At 31.6% G+C, this 20,925-nt stretch overlaps 1 protein-coding gene across 2 annotated transcripts in view; it reads right to left on the bottom strand.

Annotated features, from left to right (window-relative positions):
- LOC149487514 (protein scarlet-like) overlaps positions 1-20,925 on the bottom strand; it is a 57,408-nt gene that overhangs the window by 23,227 nt on the left and 13,256 nt on the right. For both annotated transcript variants that reach the window (XM_089696121.1, XM_089696120.1), the window contains exons 2-6: positions 18,830-19,063; positions 13,122-13,170; positions 11,491-11,674; positions 3,642-3,794; positions 1,928-2,166 (exon numbers count right to left, since the gene is read on the bottom strand). In XM_089696121.1, coding sequence (XP_089552247.1) covers positions 1,928-2,166; positions 3,642-3,794; positions 11,491-11,674; positions 13,122-13,170; positions 18,830-19,046 — 842 coding nt within the window. In that variant the 5' untranslated portion in view covers positions 19,047-19,063. The remainder of the gene's footprint in view (positions 1-1,927; positions 2,167-3,641; positions 3,795-11,490; positions 11,675-13,121; positions 13,171-18,829; positions 19,064-20,925) is intronic.

The raw sequence follows: 20,925 nt of genomic DNA, 5'->3' as shown, positions 1-20,925 counted from the left end.
TTGTGTTTGTTAATCTAAATATACCATGTTTTTAAATGTTATACGTTATTTAATTATTCCAATCGACACATATTCTCACTAATTTGAGCTTCATAGATCAGTTAAAATTAATTATCATTTAAGTTACATGTTACAATTATCATATAAAAACTATTTTTTATTTAAATTTCCCTGCATATATTTGCGTAAATTATTAAAAAGATTAATTTGTGGTGATTTTAATTATAATTTTAATAGTTCAATTATGATGTTTTGTAGTAGATATTATTATTTCTAGCTAGACGTTACAAAAACTAGTCACACAAGAATAAAAAACCTAGGATTTGGAACATAGAATTGGCCTTGAGATAAGCTTAAAACAAATGGATTGTTACATAAAAAAAACAAGAGAAACATGCATACGCGAAACACGTATATGGAGTTTATTCACCCTAGATTTGGGATATTTCTATTTGTTTCAGACAGCGTCTAATCTAACGCAGTTTTAAATATTATTATGCAAGCGATGCCTCGTTATTAGATACAATAAACGTGTTTATATTTATTTAATAATTTAGGTTTTTTGGGAAAGCCTAAAATTTGAATTGTTTATTTATTCGAATTAGTTTTGTTATTTAATATGATTCTTATGAAGTGTTTCATGTCTTAATTAAATAAATATGAAAAGTTTGGATACAGCATTTTTTTACTATAAAATCATATCACCCAGCGCACATCGAATAGGTGCCGAAAAAATATTGAAATTTGATAGTCTCTAAAACAAAATAAAATATTTAAATTTTTTGTTTGCGGTCTATGCAACCTCAATTTTTGTTAGCGACCAAATATCGTACGCAACGTGATACTAAGTAATAAGTAAGTACGTCAAATATATTTATTTTCAAATCACTGATTATGAACATTTAATTATATTATGATAGACATCTAAATTGTGCTACTTCACTTTTAATATTAATATTTTAAGACACTAAATAGATACATTATCATTTAACAACTGCAATGGATAGGGTAATTTATTTTTAATAACCTGACCAAATTCAAATTTATACCGTAAAGTAAAGCCTTAAAGAAGTTTTATTTCCAGTATGGGAAAGTGATATAGCGCTGCCATTTTTCCACGCTGGAAATAACACTGCTTTAAGACTTCATGGTAAAGGGAGCGGGACTGTCAATCAATCTCAAGTCATCAATCTTATATTAATGATGATTAGACGACTTAAGCGCATCACACACGGTGAAGATACTATAATATTTTATGTTAAGATTCTCTAATATAAAATATTACAGTATCTTATGGTATCCGGTATCAGCGTTCTGACCATCATTTTTTCTTTTTGTCATTGCGTACTAAGACCCCTGTAGAACCGCCATCCTGTTACAATTGGCCCGAAATTTTGTGTTAAATTTCGGGTTAGTATCTTCACCGTGTGTGATGCGCTTTAGACGTACATTATAAGAATATTAATCAGAATAACATGATACAGATAATATATAACCACAATGATAAATTGACATCGATATCTTCTTAATGATGAGGTAGGCGAACGTGTCATAGTCAAAGTTATAAAGGTGTGAGTTCTATATTATTTCGATTCCTAATTATAAGACAGTGATTTTAAATAAACATATAATATCTTATAGTTACCTCCTAACTCTATCTATGTCAATTTGTAAATCTCTTACAAACAATGCTCAATGTTATAGCATAAGTTTTTTTTGGCAGTACAATAGAGTAAGTATTTAAAATAATAAATAAATGTTCTTTCACACATCATTTTTACAACAAACAAACCACCATTCAAAACATTTACAAATAACTATTTTATTTCATCACCTTTTCTTATATTTACATGCAAAAATTCACTCATTCAAACCACAAACCAATCCAACCAAAAATCTGACCACCCTGTATAAAAAAAAAACTCACGACGCGAAAAACTGGTCCGCCTGTTCTATAGTCCCATGGAAGGCTATCCTGCCGTTAGACAGTAACACGACCTGGTGGAACAGCTCGAAGACACCAGACGCCGGCTGGTGCACAGAACAGATCACCAGCTTCCCGCCGATCGCCAGACGACGGAGGCGGGAGACCACGGAGTTGGCTGCAGAACTGTCCAGACCGGTTGTTGGCTCGTCGCAGAAGAGGATTGGCGGATCGTTTAGTAGCTACGGGTAAAATTAATGTAGTTAAAAAACTAAAAAAATAAAAGACGTGAGGCACTCGGGGACTGCCGCGGTAAAGCTATTGCATGCTATGCTTTCAAGCCACACCTCCGCGCCCGTCGGAGTGGGGAGTGTGTTTTTCGTTACTAAATTTCTGGATTCGGTCCCCGCGCTCAAGGCCCGCGATAGAAGCTATGCAATAGCTTAAAACTAAAAATTATTATATTGTCACTAATCCTTGGTAAGTTTGAATTAAATTTGTCCTATAAATAAGTTTAAGTGGATCAAGTTCGACTCAAACCGTCTGGTTACTACGGGATACTACGGAGATGGCTGCAGAACTGTCCAGTCCGGTTTTCCGTAGTCCCGAATCATTACTAAACAAAATGACTATAGTCAATTGAATCCTAGAAAATCTAATACCAAACATTGACGACATTAAAACATTTTCTATCTCCGTAAAATCTAAATTGTATAGCTAATCAGCATTAGATTTCATCATAAAGCAGTTTAATTGGACAGAAAAACGTTCTGTTCGCCACAGGCGTTAATTTTATTTAAAATGGCAGCTGATCACGAAATTACCATCTTGTTAGTGTATCCAAAAATAAATTTACTATACTATTTATCCACAGACTTGTTTGTATCGAAAATTGACCCCAGATACTAGCAATTACCATAATTACTATAACAAGACAAGTTTTTGTACGTAAAACGAAACATTTGTATGCAAAACTTAACTATAACTCAAATTTCGAATAATATTAATGTATTCATATTTTTGACGTTTATTTATTAATTTTATGTTAATTGCATTATTTTATTTATAAGCTGTATGTTGAGGAGAAACATTTGTTTTTCTCTGAAGATAAAACATAATGACTTCACGAATATAAGTAGGTATCTTCTAGATACAATCCTTTCACTTTGAAGATTTGATTTTTTTCTTTAAATATAATAACACACACAAATTAAATAACTTTTGCAAAATAATATTTCAATCCATTTTTGCAATATTTTTCATTGACTCTCCGCGCCTATTGGCCGTAGCGTGATGATAAAATTTTAGCATTGCACCTCGTTATCTCAAAAATTCGTTATATTATAAATTAAGAATTTCGTGTGCTCTTTAAATAATACGCTAATATTATGCTGAAGAGTTTGTTCGTATCTTTACAGAGTAGAAGAAAACGTGGGTCACCCAGAAGGATATATTACCTGAAAGATTCATTTTAAGAGCAGAAGTTCTAGTAGGATTAATTACATATACAATTAATATATTATACTAGCTGTGCTCCGCGGTTTTACCCGCAGTGCTCCGCTCCTGTTGGTCTTAGCGTGATGATACATAGCCTATAGCCTTCCTCGTCAAATGGACTGAATCGATAGAATTTTTAAAATCGGACCAGTAGTTCCTGAGCGCGTTCAAACAAACAAACTCTTCAGCTCTACCTATAATATCTAGTAGTATAGATTACCTGAACAGCCAAAGCGACTCGCTTCCTCTCGCCCCCCGACAATGCCTTCAGCTTGGTCCTGGTGCAGGTGGAAATGCCGAGTTCACCCAGAAGCTGAGTGACGCGCCGCTGCCGTGTGACCGCTGTAGAGCGTTTGTCCATCATCATGCGTGCCTGGTGGAATATTAGATTAGTAATAGTAGGAGTTATTATTTGAAAATTTTAAGGAACTGTGAAGATATTAGAAAATGATATTATCAATTGGATATTCAATTTTAGTATATGTTATCACTTATCATAGTTATAATTTCGACATTGTAAGGTGATCAAAAATTATGTAGGTAATGCTCCATAAAAAACTAAATAGAATACTTGAAATTCACGGCTAGGATGTTTCGATTAAAATTAGTAATATCAGTTTCTTTTCAAGGTATTTACAAGGGGACTGATAACTAAAATTCTAAATCAATATTAGGTTTCCTAAATTCAGATTGGTATTGACAGTATCTACACGTGAACAAATGTTGTTTTGAAACAAACGAAGCTTGTATTCAATAAAATAAGTTAGTAGCTCGACCGCATGTAACTTTCTGTCTTCAAATTGGATAAAGAGCTTACAGGTAACTTTATGTGATTCAATATCGGATAGCTTAGAGAAGGGCCACGGGTTAAGTACGTATCGGCGCATACTGCAAGACATTTTCATATTTTTAAGAAGTTATGATATGAGAATTTGTTAAGGTAGAGACACCTTATATTTTGGCTGGTAAGAAAGAAGGTAGTTAAAAGTATCCAATAAGGGTATTTTTTAGCTTCTCAGCAATAAATATTGGAGACCTACGAAAATATAGTATTTGGAAAAAAAATCTTCTATGGCGTCACTATCACGTGGTTCGAAATGATGGTTTTAGAATGTTTAAATTGTTGTTCTGGACAACGCGGGCGAAGCCGCAGGCGGAAAGCTAGTTGACTAATTAAATTAGCATTAAATTTTAAAGGGTTATTTTTAATCATATGTGGGCGATTCTTGATTATTGTCCTTGCATAACAACGTACTTTTGTATAATATTTCTGAAACAGTTTGACATTTCAGCCTACGTACAGAATGACATATCTACAGAATTAAAAAAAACTTATTTAAATATACATAAAATTTAATAATTAGAAAAAACTAATTTTCCTGAGTATTGACATTTGATATAATATTTTATTCGATTTATAGATGCAAAATAGTTGTTATTCGTCAAGATAAAATCATAATTAAGGAGATTGGTAATGATAACAATTTTACATATATTAATCTTTAAAAAGTGTAAATTCCAGTCATTGTGACATAATGTCTAGATTTAATCTAAATAAATTCTAAGCTGTTAACACTATTTTAAATTTTTATTACTAACTCTTATCTCTTCATCGAGACTATGTAATGTGGGAAATATTTTATAAATAGCATAATAATGTTATCATATAAATAGAATTAGATTTATATGCTAATATATTTTTAGCAATACAAATAAAACTTTTATAGTCGTTGGTCTATAAAGTGTGGAACCAATGATTTTAATTGTTAAATGTGCGGATTTAGATAAAATTATTTTATTTACAGTTTAAATGAGTTTATACGAATACGCTTTAGATTCTATCTACTATGTAAGTATTCGAATATAAACTTTTATTTTAACTTTTTCCAAAATTTTAAATTAAGTTTAAAAGAACATTAATATCGTAAAACATCGAGAATTTATGTATTTCCTATAAGAAGAATTTATGTATACTTATGTTTTTAAAGTGTTTTTCTTTAACATTTCTATGTAAATTTGTTGTTTTAATGGATCTAGAAAATTCCATAACATTATTTGAAATATGAAACTGATGAAACCAAATGATTATTTAACATTCCAGATTTATCAATGAGCCAAAGCATTAAAACAAAAATATGTTATGTACATACTAAGAAATTCTTATAATAATATTATGTTATCTATACAAATATTATAAAGAGGAAAGGTTTGATTTTTTGTTTGTTTGTTTGTATGAATTGAATAGGCTCCGAAACTACTTGGCAGATTTGAAAAATTCTTTCACTGTTGGAAAGCTACATCATTTCTGAGTGACATAGGCTAGGTTTTATCCCGGAAATCCCACGGGAACGGGAACTATGCGGGTTTTTTTTTTGAAAACGCGGGCGAAGCCGCAGGCGGAATGCTAGTCTAAAATAAAGGATTTATTTATTTTGCTGCTTTTCTAATAAGATTTAAAATCTAATATGTAATATTATCTCCATTATCACAAAGATCTTTTTAAATAGATAGATAATAGATAGTAACAAAAACAATTATGTCGTAAATAAAGATTTGAATGCCGGATTATCTTAGAAAAATGTCAAGGATCTGTTATTTCAGACAAACTGTTAAATCATATTCTTATAATTATTCAAATTAGTGAAAAACAACAGGTGCAGATGTATATAATTAGGTATATTGTTATATAAGTTCGTTAATTTACGTATAGATTAATATTATAAAAACTAATTTATACATAATTAATTTTAAACTGATGTCAAGAAATTCAACAATGATTAGCCAATTCTAGAAGATATATTATTAAATTATGCCTTCTTTACATAACTCGATATACAGGGTGTCCCATTGTTGGTACCTAAACTAAGCTCAAAGGAGGTTATAGTTTTGCATACGCTGAATACGTAAAAAATACTTATAAAATTCCAGACGCATTTTTTTTCAAATAGATGAATTCCTAAAACTCTATGTGTACACTCATAACGAGCAACCCCCGCAACTTTGCCACCAGCACGTGAGCTATCGTTTAAGATTATGTTTTCATAGACAAAATGCTGTTGAGGTATCTGTATAATATTTGCAGATGATCCCATATCACCACTGCTTCTACAGCCTGCAGGAGGTATGTATCTGTATAATAGTAAATATACAGGTGAAGCTAATAAATGCATGTTAAAAAATTGCTGACTTGATAATGAACTTTATTTTAGGACAATAGTAGAGACCAATAGTTAAATAAATATTTTGTTCTAAAATTAGTGACATTTTTGTAAAATAAATGTTAAAAATAATAGCTATAAAATATTGAACTAATCCCCTTATAAATTGTTATTCTTTTGCATAACAATATATGTATATAAAATATAAATATTATTTTATACCTATTGTTTTTATGATTTATGTGACATCTAGGCGTGTCTGGTTCTAGACGCCTTCAATGTCTAGATAGAACTTGTTCCTAGGTGTTAGAATCTATAATATTTTTGTTATAAATTCATTTTGGAATATAATAACCATTTATTCTTGATATATATCTCTATGATGTATATTAAACGAATAAAAACGTTATAACTATCATTTTGATGATGGACAAATTGCTACTGGTTATTTGTATTATTCCTAGCTGATCCGGCAATTTTTTTTTCTGACAGGACGACGGTGGTTACAAGTTACGGCTTACTCTTACAAGACTTGCTATTTCTTGGTCGTCCTGGCAGAAATTAAAATGCCGGATCAGCTAGGTAAATAACATAAAAAACATACCGGCCGAATTGATAACCTCCTCCTTTTTTTGAAGTCGTTTAAAAAATATATCGGTCAAACTGTTTCGGAAGATATTGATAAAAATTGGGAAAATATAATATATACCTAGTAGATAATGTAGAGATATAATAGTAGAGAATTTTTGATAAACATGAATTAATAAAACACCGAAAAATATTTCTATAAACTTTGTCCTTGATCTAAACTTGGTTAAGAGGCCCGTGTTTTCTCTGGGAAATAATTACTTTTTTGGGAAATAATGAAATACATATACATATGTACTTTTTTTAATAAAAATATGAAATATTCTAGATTATTGCTATAGATTAGGTAATCTATAGCTCTATATCTAATAGGTATTAGATATAGCCATATTATTATATTTATCACAGCCATTATGTTTAGTCTAAACCAGATTTTGTGATTGTGACCAAAACATTCCAATATGAGTATCAGATTCATATAAGTAATAGAGATAAATATTTCCTAAATATAATATGTGGGAACTCGACTTTTAAGCCTTATCTCAGAATATCTATTAAAACGTATTCATGAGCTAGTGAATAATAAAATAAGCAAAAATAGTGACTCACATAAAAAATGCTTAAAATAAAAAAAAAAATATTTTTTATATGTGCCCAAACACTATTTAATAGTATAGAACTGTACAGTAGTTTTCGGATGATTGAGTTACAGACATACCTACACCTGTCTTGGTGTCTGTCCAACCTGTCTTTTCATATAAAGTAACTAAACAACACTAAACTAGGGGACAACTAAAATTGAAGCGATTATTATTTGTGTGCTTTTTACACAAATTATTATTCATTTTATTCAATCTAAGTAAAGGCAAGATGTGTTCAGGAAACATCAACTATTTAAAAAAGTATTGGACATAATTAAAGTCAAACATACAAGACAACCTTTGTAAAGTATTTTTAAAAATACTTAATAGACTGGTATAAATGTTTCCTTTAATATTATGTTAAGCACGGGTTTAAAGTAACAATAAAAATTATCATGGAAGCAAGTATGTACCAACGACCATTTAAAAATACTTATAAAAGATATTATTAGAGTCAAGAATATGTTTTCAACCCCCTTTACATATAAATTACGCATTTTAATTTCTATTGATATGATATTATCAGAAAAGGTCAGCTTCTAGTTATTTTAAAAAAGTTTTAATATTCCAGCATAAAATCATGTTTATCAGCGATCTTTAAAGCAAGATCTTAATCTTTAGATTCATTAATTTATTTTTAGCTGATGGAAAAATAGTTTGATAGAAATTTCTGTTCAGACTCATATTAATTTCTACATTTTATGAGATTTAGTTTCCCTGACGCTGACATTGTATGAAAGGCTGATTCAATTATTGAAGTGAAACTTCTTTATCGGGGTTGGAAAAAATTTAGTGTAACATTTTTTCGTTACGCGTGACATTTTTCCATTACGCGCCATCTTTTTCTTATCCCTACCACGCGTGATTCGACATATTTCTGTAAAGTTACATATAGTAAATTATTTTTTGAAAAATAAGGTCATAAAGAAATTTCACTTCTTACGTGTGCACTAGTACACGCACATTTTTTTTTATCATTTATTCAATCTATCCCTACAATAAAAGAGATCATTCACTATTAAATTGTGCAGGATATAGCCACGGCTGCAACAAAGTTTCCTAGAAAACAACATTGTAAGGTTTCTGTGACAAATCCCTATAAATCTTGATGGGAACCTGACGTTGTCGTCCTATTTATCTTTAATTTGGGGTGACACTTTATATCTGATTACGTCGATATATACTAGCTGTTCGTCCCGACTCTGCCCGACGGTAAAAGCTATAAAGTTCTGTTCGTCGTCTTATGTATTACAAATTAATGTTCATAACGTGTCATGGCTTTTCTTGATTGCCACAACGCGTCATGGTCGAATAGCATGCCAGCCACGAAGCGAATCGCTATGTGGTCTTTCCAAGATTGTCACCAGGACTCATGAGACAATTAACACGCATTTAGATTGTATAAAACATCAAAATTCCCTTCACGTTTCCTCTTTACAGGGCGGTGAAGCCTTTGCTCTATAATGCTGCTATAAGCTTGTATTACTAAAGAGGATTATGATCACATCGGTGTACCGAGCTGAACTGAACTAACGAAGATAGTTCATTTTGGGGTTGCCACGACGCAGTTGATATAGGTTAGTTGGAGTGGGTTAAATTTTTTAATACAAACTTTCAATATGATACAGTAAATTCGATGAGATTTTTCATTACAAATTTGGGCTAATAAAAAAATTTGTTCTTTTAATATTATGTTCACGGTCTAAATAAAGGTTTTCATTAGAAAAAATATTTTATATTTCGCACTATATTATGTATGGTGACAAAAGAATGCCATTATCAAATCTTATATATAAAAATGAATCGCAAAATGTGTTGGTAAGCGCATAACTCGAGAACGGCTGAACCGATTTCGATAATTCTTTTTTTATTATATTCCTTGAAGTACGAGGATGGTTCTTATGTAGAGAAAACGTAAACATGTACCACGGGCGAAGCCGGGGCGGACCGCTAGTATTTCTTATTTGACAATTCCCATGATTATAATATTGCAATAGGTAACATTATCTTCACAAATTTGTAGATAATTTCCGAGCCAATGACTTGTTATTAATTTATATATATAGAATATAAAAGATACAAAAAGTCTTCCTGATAAGATAAGGATTTAAATACGGATTTAAGTCTGTCTAACAAATTTAATCTATCTCTTTCAATTCAGTAACTAAATTAAAATATTTTATAATCGCCACAATGTTGTGGTGATTATAAAATATTTTGCAGGTGCATTTTGTAGGAATTTTAATACAATTTTCTACTCAATTACAGCGTACAAGGATAGATAGACCTATTTTACTGTTACCACATTCTGTAACTCCAATAAATCTAATTATATTTTAATTAATTATCGTAAAAGGGCCATAGCCAACTTAATCCAATAATCTATGCACGCGCTAATCTCTTCTGTAATCTTTTATATTTTCTCTTGCTTATATGTATGTAGTTCTATTTAAAATATATAACAATAAGGTAATTAAATCACGCTCGGTGACCTAAAATAAAGATTATATTTACTTATACTAAGTCAAGGCACTTCTCACATTCTTATAGATTCATATTTTTTTATTAAAATTTATGTATGTTAGGTGAAAATACATTTTTGAATTACCTATCAGCTAATGATTTAAGTGTACGTAATTATGAATATGTTTGACATAGGGTACCTATGTCATATATTACATGTGGTATATTATCAACTCTTTCAAGGTAACATCGATAACCAGATTTTAATTAGAATAAATATGAAGTAAGCTAAAAAATATGGACATCTCGTAGACCTGCCGACTCTACTATTTAATTTCAAAACCTAACTTCGATTTTTCGAAACATTGTACTATTGCAACTGGAAGATTCGTATAAGGACTTTCACGAAAGTACCCAGATGAACAGACCCGTGACTGAAAGCTTGTGAAAACCACTATTTGATACTTATATAATCGACACATAAACCCATCCTATTGGAATGTAGTCTAGAAAGCAGGTGCAGTGACCAGCCAGTCAGGCGTAGGGTTCAGGTTACCTATCAGTTACTGATTGATTTCATTAAAAGTAGTGTAGCGTAAACTTTGATATTGATGAGAGTAGAGGCTGAGTATTTTTGATTGGGTAAGTTGGCTTGTTTGGCGTAGTGGGTGAGCCTACGTTAGAGATAGTTTTGAGGAATATTTATTTTAATGTATGTAATGATTTACCACAGCAGATAGCAAATTCTCTGAGAATAAGTAAATGAGCTTATAATTATGTATAAAAAACATTGTGAAAAAATCCTCCATTGATAGTTTGTCAGGCACAATAGGATTAATAAAATGTTGAAAATAATATTTCAAAAATAAACATAGAAGTGTAGTTATGTTTTACACGTTCGTAGTAAACACTTTCCGAGTATTGAAAGTTAAGTAAACACTTAATGACATGCGAGTATATTTTAGTTTCACTGAAATTATCGTCGCCACGGCGTATTATGTTAAAACCTTAGTTAAATTTTTTTTCTGTTTAAAATTAGTTACTTGTTTTGGCTCTACCCCGAATGAAACTAAACAAAAAATATATAACCTCTATCACTTACATCATAAAGTACTTTTTAATCCATCCCTAAAAAACTTACAACAAAACCGTCAGTCATCGCTTGTTTCGACGGCTTAAAGCCGCTAGAAGTATTTCCATAAACCACCTTAACACTCACCATGAACTCCATATGTTCAGCGACAGTCAGGTCCTCGATGGACAGGTCCTCCTGCGGCACGAAGCCCGAGATCCTCGCGATGAGGTCCGCGCCCGCGAGACGCCCGTTCAGCATCAAGTAGCCGGTCGTTGCGCTCTTGTCTCGACGGCTTATAGCCGCTAGTAATGTGGTCTTGCCGGCTCCACTGTTAAAAATAATCACATTACAATATTTATACTCATACTATAAGCTGAAGATTTTGTTTGGTTGGTTAAACGCGCTAATCTTAGGAACCACGGGTCCGATATGAAAAATTATTTCAGTGACAGATAGCCCATTTATCGAGGAAGGCTACAGGCTAAAAACAAGATCCTATAAGCTATATAAATACTTACTAGAGATTTTGTACTTGAAGTATGGAAAAATATAAAAGCATGGCTATGGCCAAATACTTATGATTTGACTTGAGAATAAACTTAGACGGCCGATGAACAAAGCATTGTTCATTCTACATCTAAATAGTCGATCATTATTACCAAGCAACGAGTAACCAAGTAACTTTACATCAAGTTCTTATCAGTAGTGATTTTCAGAATCTCACTGTTCATTCATTATTTACCTACTATCACAAACCGCATTTAGATACTTTTGTACATTATCTTTAATTGATTTCATAATAAATTATAGTCTTATCTCTTGAATTTTAATGCTCTCTAATGTTTTAACAAAATATTTAAAATAACAACGATTGAATAATGGATTCCTCATTTTAATGTTAGCAAAATTAATTTAATGAAAAATATTTAAATACTTCTGATTGATGGCCAAAAAGCATTTATATATACTTAGATCACTAAAAGCATGATATTAGTGAGTAGTAAATTTTAATAAAACATATCTTATAATATAAAAATGAATCCCAAAATGTGTTGGTAAGCGCATAACTTGAGAACGGCTGAACCGATTTCGTTAATTCTTTTTTTAACCGACTTCAAAAAAAAGGAGGAGGTTATCAATTCGGCCGGTATGTTTTTTTTTTTTTTATGTATGTACACCGATTACTCCGTGGTTTCTGAACCGATTTACGTGATTCTTTTTTGTTCGATGCGGGATGGTGTCGAATTGGTCCCATAAAAATTTTATTCGGATAGGCCCAGTAGTTTTTATTTTATGAGCATTTTTGTCTGTATTTGTAAATGTTGCAAGACGTGCAAGTTTGAAGTCGGTTGTTTTTAACGCAGTTATTGACTTGTTATTATATTCCTTGAAGTACGAGGATGGTTCTTAAGTAGAGAAAACGTAAATATGTACCACGGGCGAAGCCGGGGTGGACCGCTAGTTATCTAGATAATATTACCTACGTGCACGTAGTTTTAGTGAATTTTATATTTAGTTGTGGAACACTAGAATAATTTTGCATATATTTGGACGTGCCGAAGATCGCCTAAGCTGTATTTATAAACTAGCTGCTTCCTCCGCATTTGCCTCTGGTATTTTAAATTCAAATTCTAATTCAATAAACCAAACATAATTATTAATTACATGCATTCAGCCGTACTAAAGTTAAAATTTGGGGGAACGAACAAGTTTTTTTTTATATAAAGATATAAATCTGAACTTATAATAATCTAGGTAATACAAAAATATCTTACCTTGAACCCATTAAAGCCACCAAGTTGCCGGAAGACACCACTCCGCTCACTAGAAAAGAAATAACATTTAAACACACAAAATAATAACACAAGTAATAGATAACTAGGTTCACTTATATCGTATTCTTACTATAAATTTGAATAATAGTATAGAAAGCTAGTATAACATGATTAGTAGTACTATTCATGTTATACTATCTTTCCGCCCGCGGCTTAGCCCGCGTTTTCAGAGAAAAAACTCGCATAGTTCCCGTCCCCGTGAGATTTCGGGGATAAAACCTATCCTACGTGTTAATGCAAGTTACCCTCTATATGTATGTTTTATTTCATTATAATTGGTTCAGTAGTATTTGAGTGAAAGATTAACAAACATAGGTACATACCTACACATACACATACATCCATCCTCACAAACTTTCGCATTTATAATATTACTAGCGACCCGCCCCGGCTTCGCACGGGTGCAATGCTGATGACTAAATATACACTACAGAAAAGCTCGGTACGGCTCGGCTGTATTGGTTAAAATCGCATCGAAAATTAGCCATTATTTGTCGTAAAAAGTAAATGACTAAAAAAAGTTATTGTGGGTTATCCATAAGAGATAGACATATACCATCGCGGACTTTTCTGTAGACCTTTTCAATGTGTATAATACTTAGTACAATAATCATTATTTTGATAAAACTCGTAGGGTTCAGCCTGCGTTTGCAATGTAAGCGGAAAAAATGTAATTTTTTACGACATCACATTAGAAACCTCAAAAATAACAGTACTTCTCCACTATTTAATGGATATTATTATACATATAAACCTTCCTCTTGAATCACTCTATCTATTAAAAAAAACCGCAACAAAATCCGTTGCGTAGTTTAAAAGATTTAAGCGTACAAAGGGACATAGGGACAGGGAAAGCGACTTTGTTTTAACTTTTACTAGCGACCCGCCCCGGCTTCGCACGGGTGCAATGCTGATACTAAATACACTACAGAAAAACTGTGAACGTTGTATATAAAAGCATAGCGACCCGCTCCGGCTTCGCACGGGTATAAAATAGATAGCAGGGCGGCGGGCCGGTACCGCCGCAAACGCTACGTCCCGCAATTTTTAAATCTGTAATATCTTCGAAAATATTCACTTAAATCATACGGTGTAAAGGGCCATATAGATCTATATTAAATGAACAATGTATTCAAGGTATTTAATTTGTTAAGGATTAATGCTGTATTGGTTAAAATCGCATCGAAAATTTGCCATTATTTGTCGTAAAAAGTAAATGACAAAAAAAAGTTATTGTGGGTTATCCATAAGAGATAGACATATACCATCTCGGACTTTTCTGTAGATCTTTTCCATGTGTATAATACTTAGTACATTATTTTGATAAAACTCGTAGGGTTTAGCCTGCGTTTGCAATGTAAGCGGAGAAAATGTAATTTTTTACGACATCACATTAGAAATCTCAAAAATAACAGTACTTCTCCACTATTTAATGGATGTTATTATACATATAAACCTTCCTCTTGAATCACTCTATCTATTAAAAAAAACTGCATCAAAATCCGTTGCGTAGTTTCAAAGATTTAAGCGTACAAAGGGACATAGGGACATAGGGACAGGGAAAGCGACTTTGTTTTATACTATGTAGTGATAGTAGGATAGGATAGGATTGATCTAACATAATTTATAACAAGTAGCCCGATCTATTAATTATCTAAGTAAAACGAATTAAATATAGCACAACTTAATAATCCTGTATTTAATCTTGGAAAATACGTGTTATTTTACACACAATCTGAGATTATAATAGAAACAGCAAATAAAACTAAATCGACAGATTTACATAATTATAATTGTAATAGATCGATATTATGTATGAAATATGATTTTAGATTTATCTTTATTACATGAAACTTGTTCCTAAGCGCGATAAAACACATATTTAGCAAATTTAAATATATGTGGGTACTATTTTATTAGATAGTTAGATACGGATATAAAATTTATTGTTAATAGAATAACTTGTTGATTTGTTAATAAGTAATTACTTTTTTATAAAACACTAAACCGCCTTCGAATTAAAACTAGACAAAATTTAAATGGAATCAACCGGATAACTCCAGATTTCAAATAAAAAGTATCATCAAAATCGGTTCCCTTCGGAAATTCTAAGGTAAAAACCCAAAAAAGAATCTCCACCTTTTTAAGTCTGTGGTTCCGTATATAACGAGGTATGTACCTAAACACACTTTCAGTAAAATATTTTACAAGAACACAAACTACCTATTTAATTAATTGGCATATTGTAAAATATATAATATACATAGATACAGGGTTTAAAATCCCGACATTAAATCATAAACAAAAAATGTTCACTCTCACTTGAAAATAAAATTAACCCAGTTCCTTGATGCGTCTCAATCAATAGTGAATGAGACCGATAGTTTTCTCTGTACTCATATAATTACATGGCAAAAACAACACAACGCATGCTTCTACATTTACACCGACTGATTTATTTAATGTAAATACATGAAATAAGATTATGAGCAAATTAAAGAGCGGAGCGATTTCCAAAAAAAAAAATAGTAATTGTTGAGAGATTATCTGATGAAAAACAGGATTCATTTAATATACTGATTACTTTTTAAATCTATAAAATTAACGAAATACGGTTTAAAAATCAAAGAAGTTTTATTGAATCGATTGTTTTGAAGCCTTGAGGCAATGTAGGGATTTACTATCAAATACCATAAAAAATATACATATTTACATAAAATAATGTAAACAAAGCCTCAATGTCCATTTGATAACTTAAAATAAAGTTCCATCTCTACAAAGATAAACATTCATACCTTCATGCAGTCTCTACATCTATAATCACATACAATTTCCATTTTTATCTCATTTAGAACTACACTCGGCGATTATTCACAGTATCTAGGTGTATGAACTTCCAAGAATACATTGAAATAGTTAAACTAATGTTGAGTCTATCAAATTATGCAAATGTATTGAAACGTGGTTAACGAGCGTACATTCCCGTCCCTTTAGATAAAAGCAAATCGCTGCGTCTATCTGTACACAAGGCCTTAGCAGAAGATAATAACCATTCTATTGTACTAACGAACGCACATATACCAATTAAAATGATTTTATTTGCTTCGTTGATTCGCTTTACGCCGACAAACTAACAATGTTAATGTTGTAGAAAGTAAAATTGTCGTTTATTATTCATTTGGATGATTGGCACGGTAATTTGGCTTGTTATAGCTGATTATCTGGGTTCGATTTCTGCACGATTTGTGTTAGTCATTACTAAGTTAATTACGTGATTAGGAAATGTGTCGTTGATAACAATTTTTCAGTTAATTACTACTTTTTTTACGATAGCCTTTTCATATACTTAATCATTGTTCAATATTTAAATATATTTCTTTTACTGGCATTCATATCTATTCCCTAAAACACCTATAATATGGTAGGTATTTGTCTTATGAATATATAGAGTAGGATTTTTTTAAATATCGATCAAAATAAGTTAAAATCTGTCTATTAATTAAATCTCAAAGAGTAATAATTTACGTTATCAGTTGGATTACTTAACCTGCCTTCATCCCGTGTGTTTAATTTATAGCATTCTCCATTTTAACGATAAAAATAGGATCCCTTCTTCAAATTTGGACCATGCAAAAAAATGTATGGGCAGTGTCCCATCCCATCAACAGACATGGGACAAGTTTCAATATCATTATTACGTCCCATGAAAAGTCAGTACCAATTTTTAGTTCGGAATTCGACGGGGTTTTTTTTTTAAAAAGACTTTTGACAAAAATAAAGTATTTTTATTTTAAAATAAAAAATTACATTTTAGACGATAATTACAAAAAGCAATTGTTCAACTAGACATTTTAAGTATTAATAACACAAAAACAATTGTGCAAGTAGACACTTAATAACAACAGAACTATTATCCAGACAAAAATAACGTTATATTATTCATCTATTATAATAGTCGATAACATTGCCGCTGGTAGATTAAAGTTGATATGTCGACCTTTGCCCATATACCATATAATTGATATTATATGGGCACAACTTCCAACCGTACGCGCCCCTGTTAGGCATGTGCAATACCACTGTTCAATAGCACGTCTGCCAGTTTCACTTCGGTTTATTAATATGTAACAATAATAAACGCGCGATCTAACGTGTCGAGATTGTATTCGTCCTCTAATTAACCAGACATTATCTTCTCGAATATTATACCTTGGCAAATCAGTTAGCTGGTTTTCTCGAAATAATTCAATATAATAAATTCCATTCCGAATATGTTCCGCACAGTAGGATTTTGCAAGTTTTATATGGTAGGTCCCCAAGGCGAATAAAATGATATCATCATCAGTCAGTTCTGGAAAGTCCTCAAGATGTGGCATGGTGGCCTCCATCGTCGAGGGTAAAGTACGTCTTACGGCTGTTCTCTCTCGAGTTTTTTTTAGTTAAATAGTACATTTTTAATTCAGTTCTTAATCTTATATATAAAAATGAATCGCAAAATGTGTTGGTAAGCGCATAACTCGAGAACGGCTGAACCGATTTCGATAATTCTTTTTTTATTATATTCCTTGAAGTACGAGGATGGTTTTTATGTAGAGAAAACGTAAATAATATGTACCACGGGCGAAGCCGGGGCGGACCGCTAGTACTTAATAAAACTGTATAAGTATAACATATTTTTTTTTATTGCACGATAACCCCATATCCTACAGTGATGTCGCCATAGTAAAAAATAATCATAATGTCGAGATGTATTTAATGAGATATGTTTGGCATCTGTTGATGATATGGGACGATTTTTTTAAAACTGTATAAGTATAACATATTTTTTTTATTGCACGATAACCCCATATCCTACAGTGATGTCGCCATAGTAAAAAATAATCATAATGTCGAGATGTATTTAATGAGATATGTTTGGCATCTGTTGATGATATGGGACGATTTTTTGCATAGTCCTTTATAGATAAGAAAATTTAAAACACTCAAAGTTTTTTCCGTTGTCCTTGAAAGCAACCGTTGACCGTACTATAATAAACTTTTTTCTAGCAGGTATATTTGGGTTTTTGTTTCTCAAAATCATTAATAAAATTTTAATGAAAACTTATACAATGATCCATTCATGTTAAAACTATGTTAAAATTAATTAGACTATACTAATTCATGTTCGATTTGTTTAAAATACAACTTCATTAATTTTATTGCATATTAATTCAATAGTATTTTAATTAAACTAACTCTACGTTTGATAAAAAGTCATTCAGCTTAAGCTTACACTTCTTAACATATTTTAAAATGCCAAGAATAAAAGCGAGGAATAAAATTCTTGTAACAATGTACTTCAGTTTTGACTGTAAAGTGTAGAAGACTTAAAAGAAATAAGTGGATGAGCGGTCTATGGCGTCCCTAGCTCCCTACTATTCGAACATACACGGGTTCAAATCGCGCGCAAAATCTCTATTTTTTAAGTGGAACTTCTATATGCGCGTTGAGAGTAAAATTTAAGATCACGTCATGGCAATACCGTCACGTCATCGAGTAAGGCAACTTTTGTATCTTTGAATCTTGACAAGGAATTTTCACTTCTGACACGTACGCTCGGCACACACGCTCTTTATTTATTCATTAAAATTAAAATAAGTTCTACCAACCTCCATGCAGCACCTTAACCTCTTCATACGTCGGCGATCTCCATATACTTGTCTGGTGTTTTTTCTTCCTATACACCGAGAGGTCCTTCCACGCCAGCGTGAGGTTCTCCGGCGTGTCGCCAAGGCCGGCCATCTCATCGTCATCCCAGTTAACGACGGCGCCCGTGAGCACATTCCGCGTCGGTAACTTGGGTATCTTTAGACCGAGATCCTTCATTTTACTTGCATTTGGTTCTGTGGACAAGGAGCGAGTGTTACTGATTTATAGCATTAGCAGTTTCGCAATTGAATGTTGTTAATAACATTTTCGCTAATTATATGTCATCAGGGATGAGTAAAATTCCATTTACAACGCGATTTCTCAATAGTTTAATAAATGTGTTTATTATATATCTAAGTTCAAGACATATTTTAAATCGTGTCTTATGTAGCAAACAAAAAAAGATAGGTTTTAAGAATATAATGTAAAAATCACAAATAATATACCTACTACGTTATTGCAGCTGTTGTTCTTTCTAATAATTATCAGATTAAAAATATATTGTTGCCTAATGCAGCTCTACAAAAAGAAATAGAACATCTAAGTACAAATACATTAGGTATAAAATATTATAGACATGTGCCGCCAATTTCTATCTATTTCTATAGAAGAGCATTTCAATTCAACAAACATTCCATAAATAAAACACACAACATAGCTCCAGCGAAGTTGCAATGACCATACAAATGTTCACCCATCACATCACGTTAACAAGTTACCCACTTCAAACAATACCTCGCTCCTGTCATCCGCAAAGATAACTAGAGGAATGATATACCTTAAAGGATTCTAGAAACTGGAATATTTGCAAAGCAGACCATTAGTAAACCAGTTTAACCGATATCTCATGCCATTAAATCAAAATGATAGGATTTGAAATACGCTATGATAGGCAGTAGTGGAGCTGGTTGATGACTTATTCAAGCGTAGGTCACAGACCCTTGCATGAATGTGTACCTTTATTTATTTATTAAAGCCTCTTCATGTTATTTACTTACCTACCTATACCTAATAATTTACCCAATACCTAATATAAGAAAATAAATAAACGAAAGGTCGGGGCATAGTTTCCAAAAAGCTCGTTTGTGAATTAATTAAGAGGGATGATGAAATAAGAAAGTAATGTATGAAAAAATAAGCAAAACCGTATATGTACGATATATATGTATTACGTAAGTAAATGAATGTAAAATTTATCTCTTTCTTTACTGTATAATAAGTCTCTTTCTCTATTGTGTAAATTATTAAAATATTAAAAAAATTCACGATTAATTCTTTATAATCAAAATGATGTAACTTTGAAAAAGTAATGGTTCAGTAAATAGACTCTCACTTCCGTTATTTAAACTCTTATTCGCGAAATAAATATGGGAAAAATAAATTAATTCAATTGTTTTATTGAAATTAAAATTGCATCCGCTTCATATTAAAAAAAAAAAACTTTTTCAATAAAACGATACCAATATACAGTAAAAGAGAAAGTAACATTGGTGTTTACATTTTTAATTACACATATAATAATCATACATAATATCAATTCATGTAATATCATTATTTTGATGTTTATACAGAGTAATACTAATTTATTTTAATAACTTTTATGCTATTAATTTGGTTAAAACAATCCACCGATGCAAAAATATGACTCTACTGAAAAAAATCGACAAGATAATGGCAACTCACTTAAGGATTAATGTATTCAGTAAAATGTAACAGAATTTAAACTTGTTAAATGATTCTTTCTCACGTTGCATTTACAACTAACGACCGAATGCTCATTATAACCCCATGTCAAATTCTTTTAGTGTAAACAGGCGTAGAGCATTATTTCGTTGTTCTTAGTGCGTTCGAAAATTCTATGCAATGTTCTAATACTGAACAACACTGAACACGAGTTGTTGTGTGAATGATCTTGCTCTAGCTCTATGTTCGGTTGATGTAAACGCACCGTATTCATGTACCTTGTTTTACAAAAACTCTTTTTCCTCGAAAGGTGGAAATTCTTTAGCAGGTAAATTTGTAACTTTGTGTTGTTTAGACATTAGAAGAACCAGTT

The sequence above is a fragment of the Colias philodice genome, chromosome 6 (assembly GCF_061535455.1).
Source record: "Colias philodice isolate Cphi_HAF_F1 chromosome 6, ilColPhil1 Martin Lab GWU primary, whole genome shotgun sequence".
Lineage (NCBI taxonomy): Eukaryota > Metazoa > Arthropoda > Insecta > Lepidoptera > Pieridae > Colias > Colias philodice.
The sequence above is the reverse complement of the archived record's forward strand: the minus strand, read 5'-3'. Positions and strand labels throughout refer to the sequence as shown.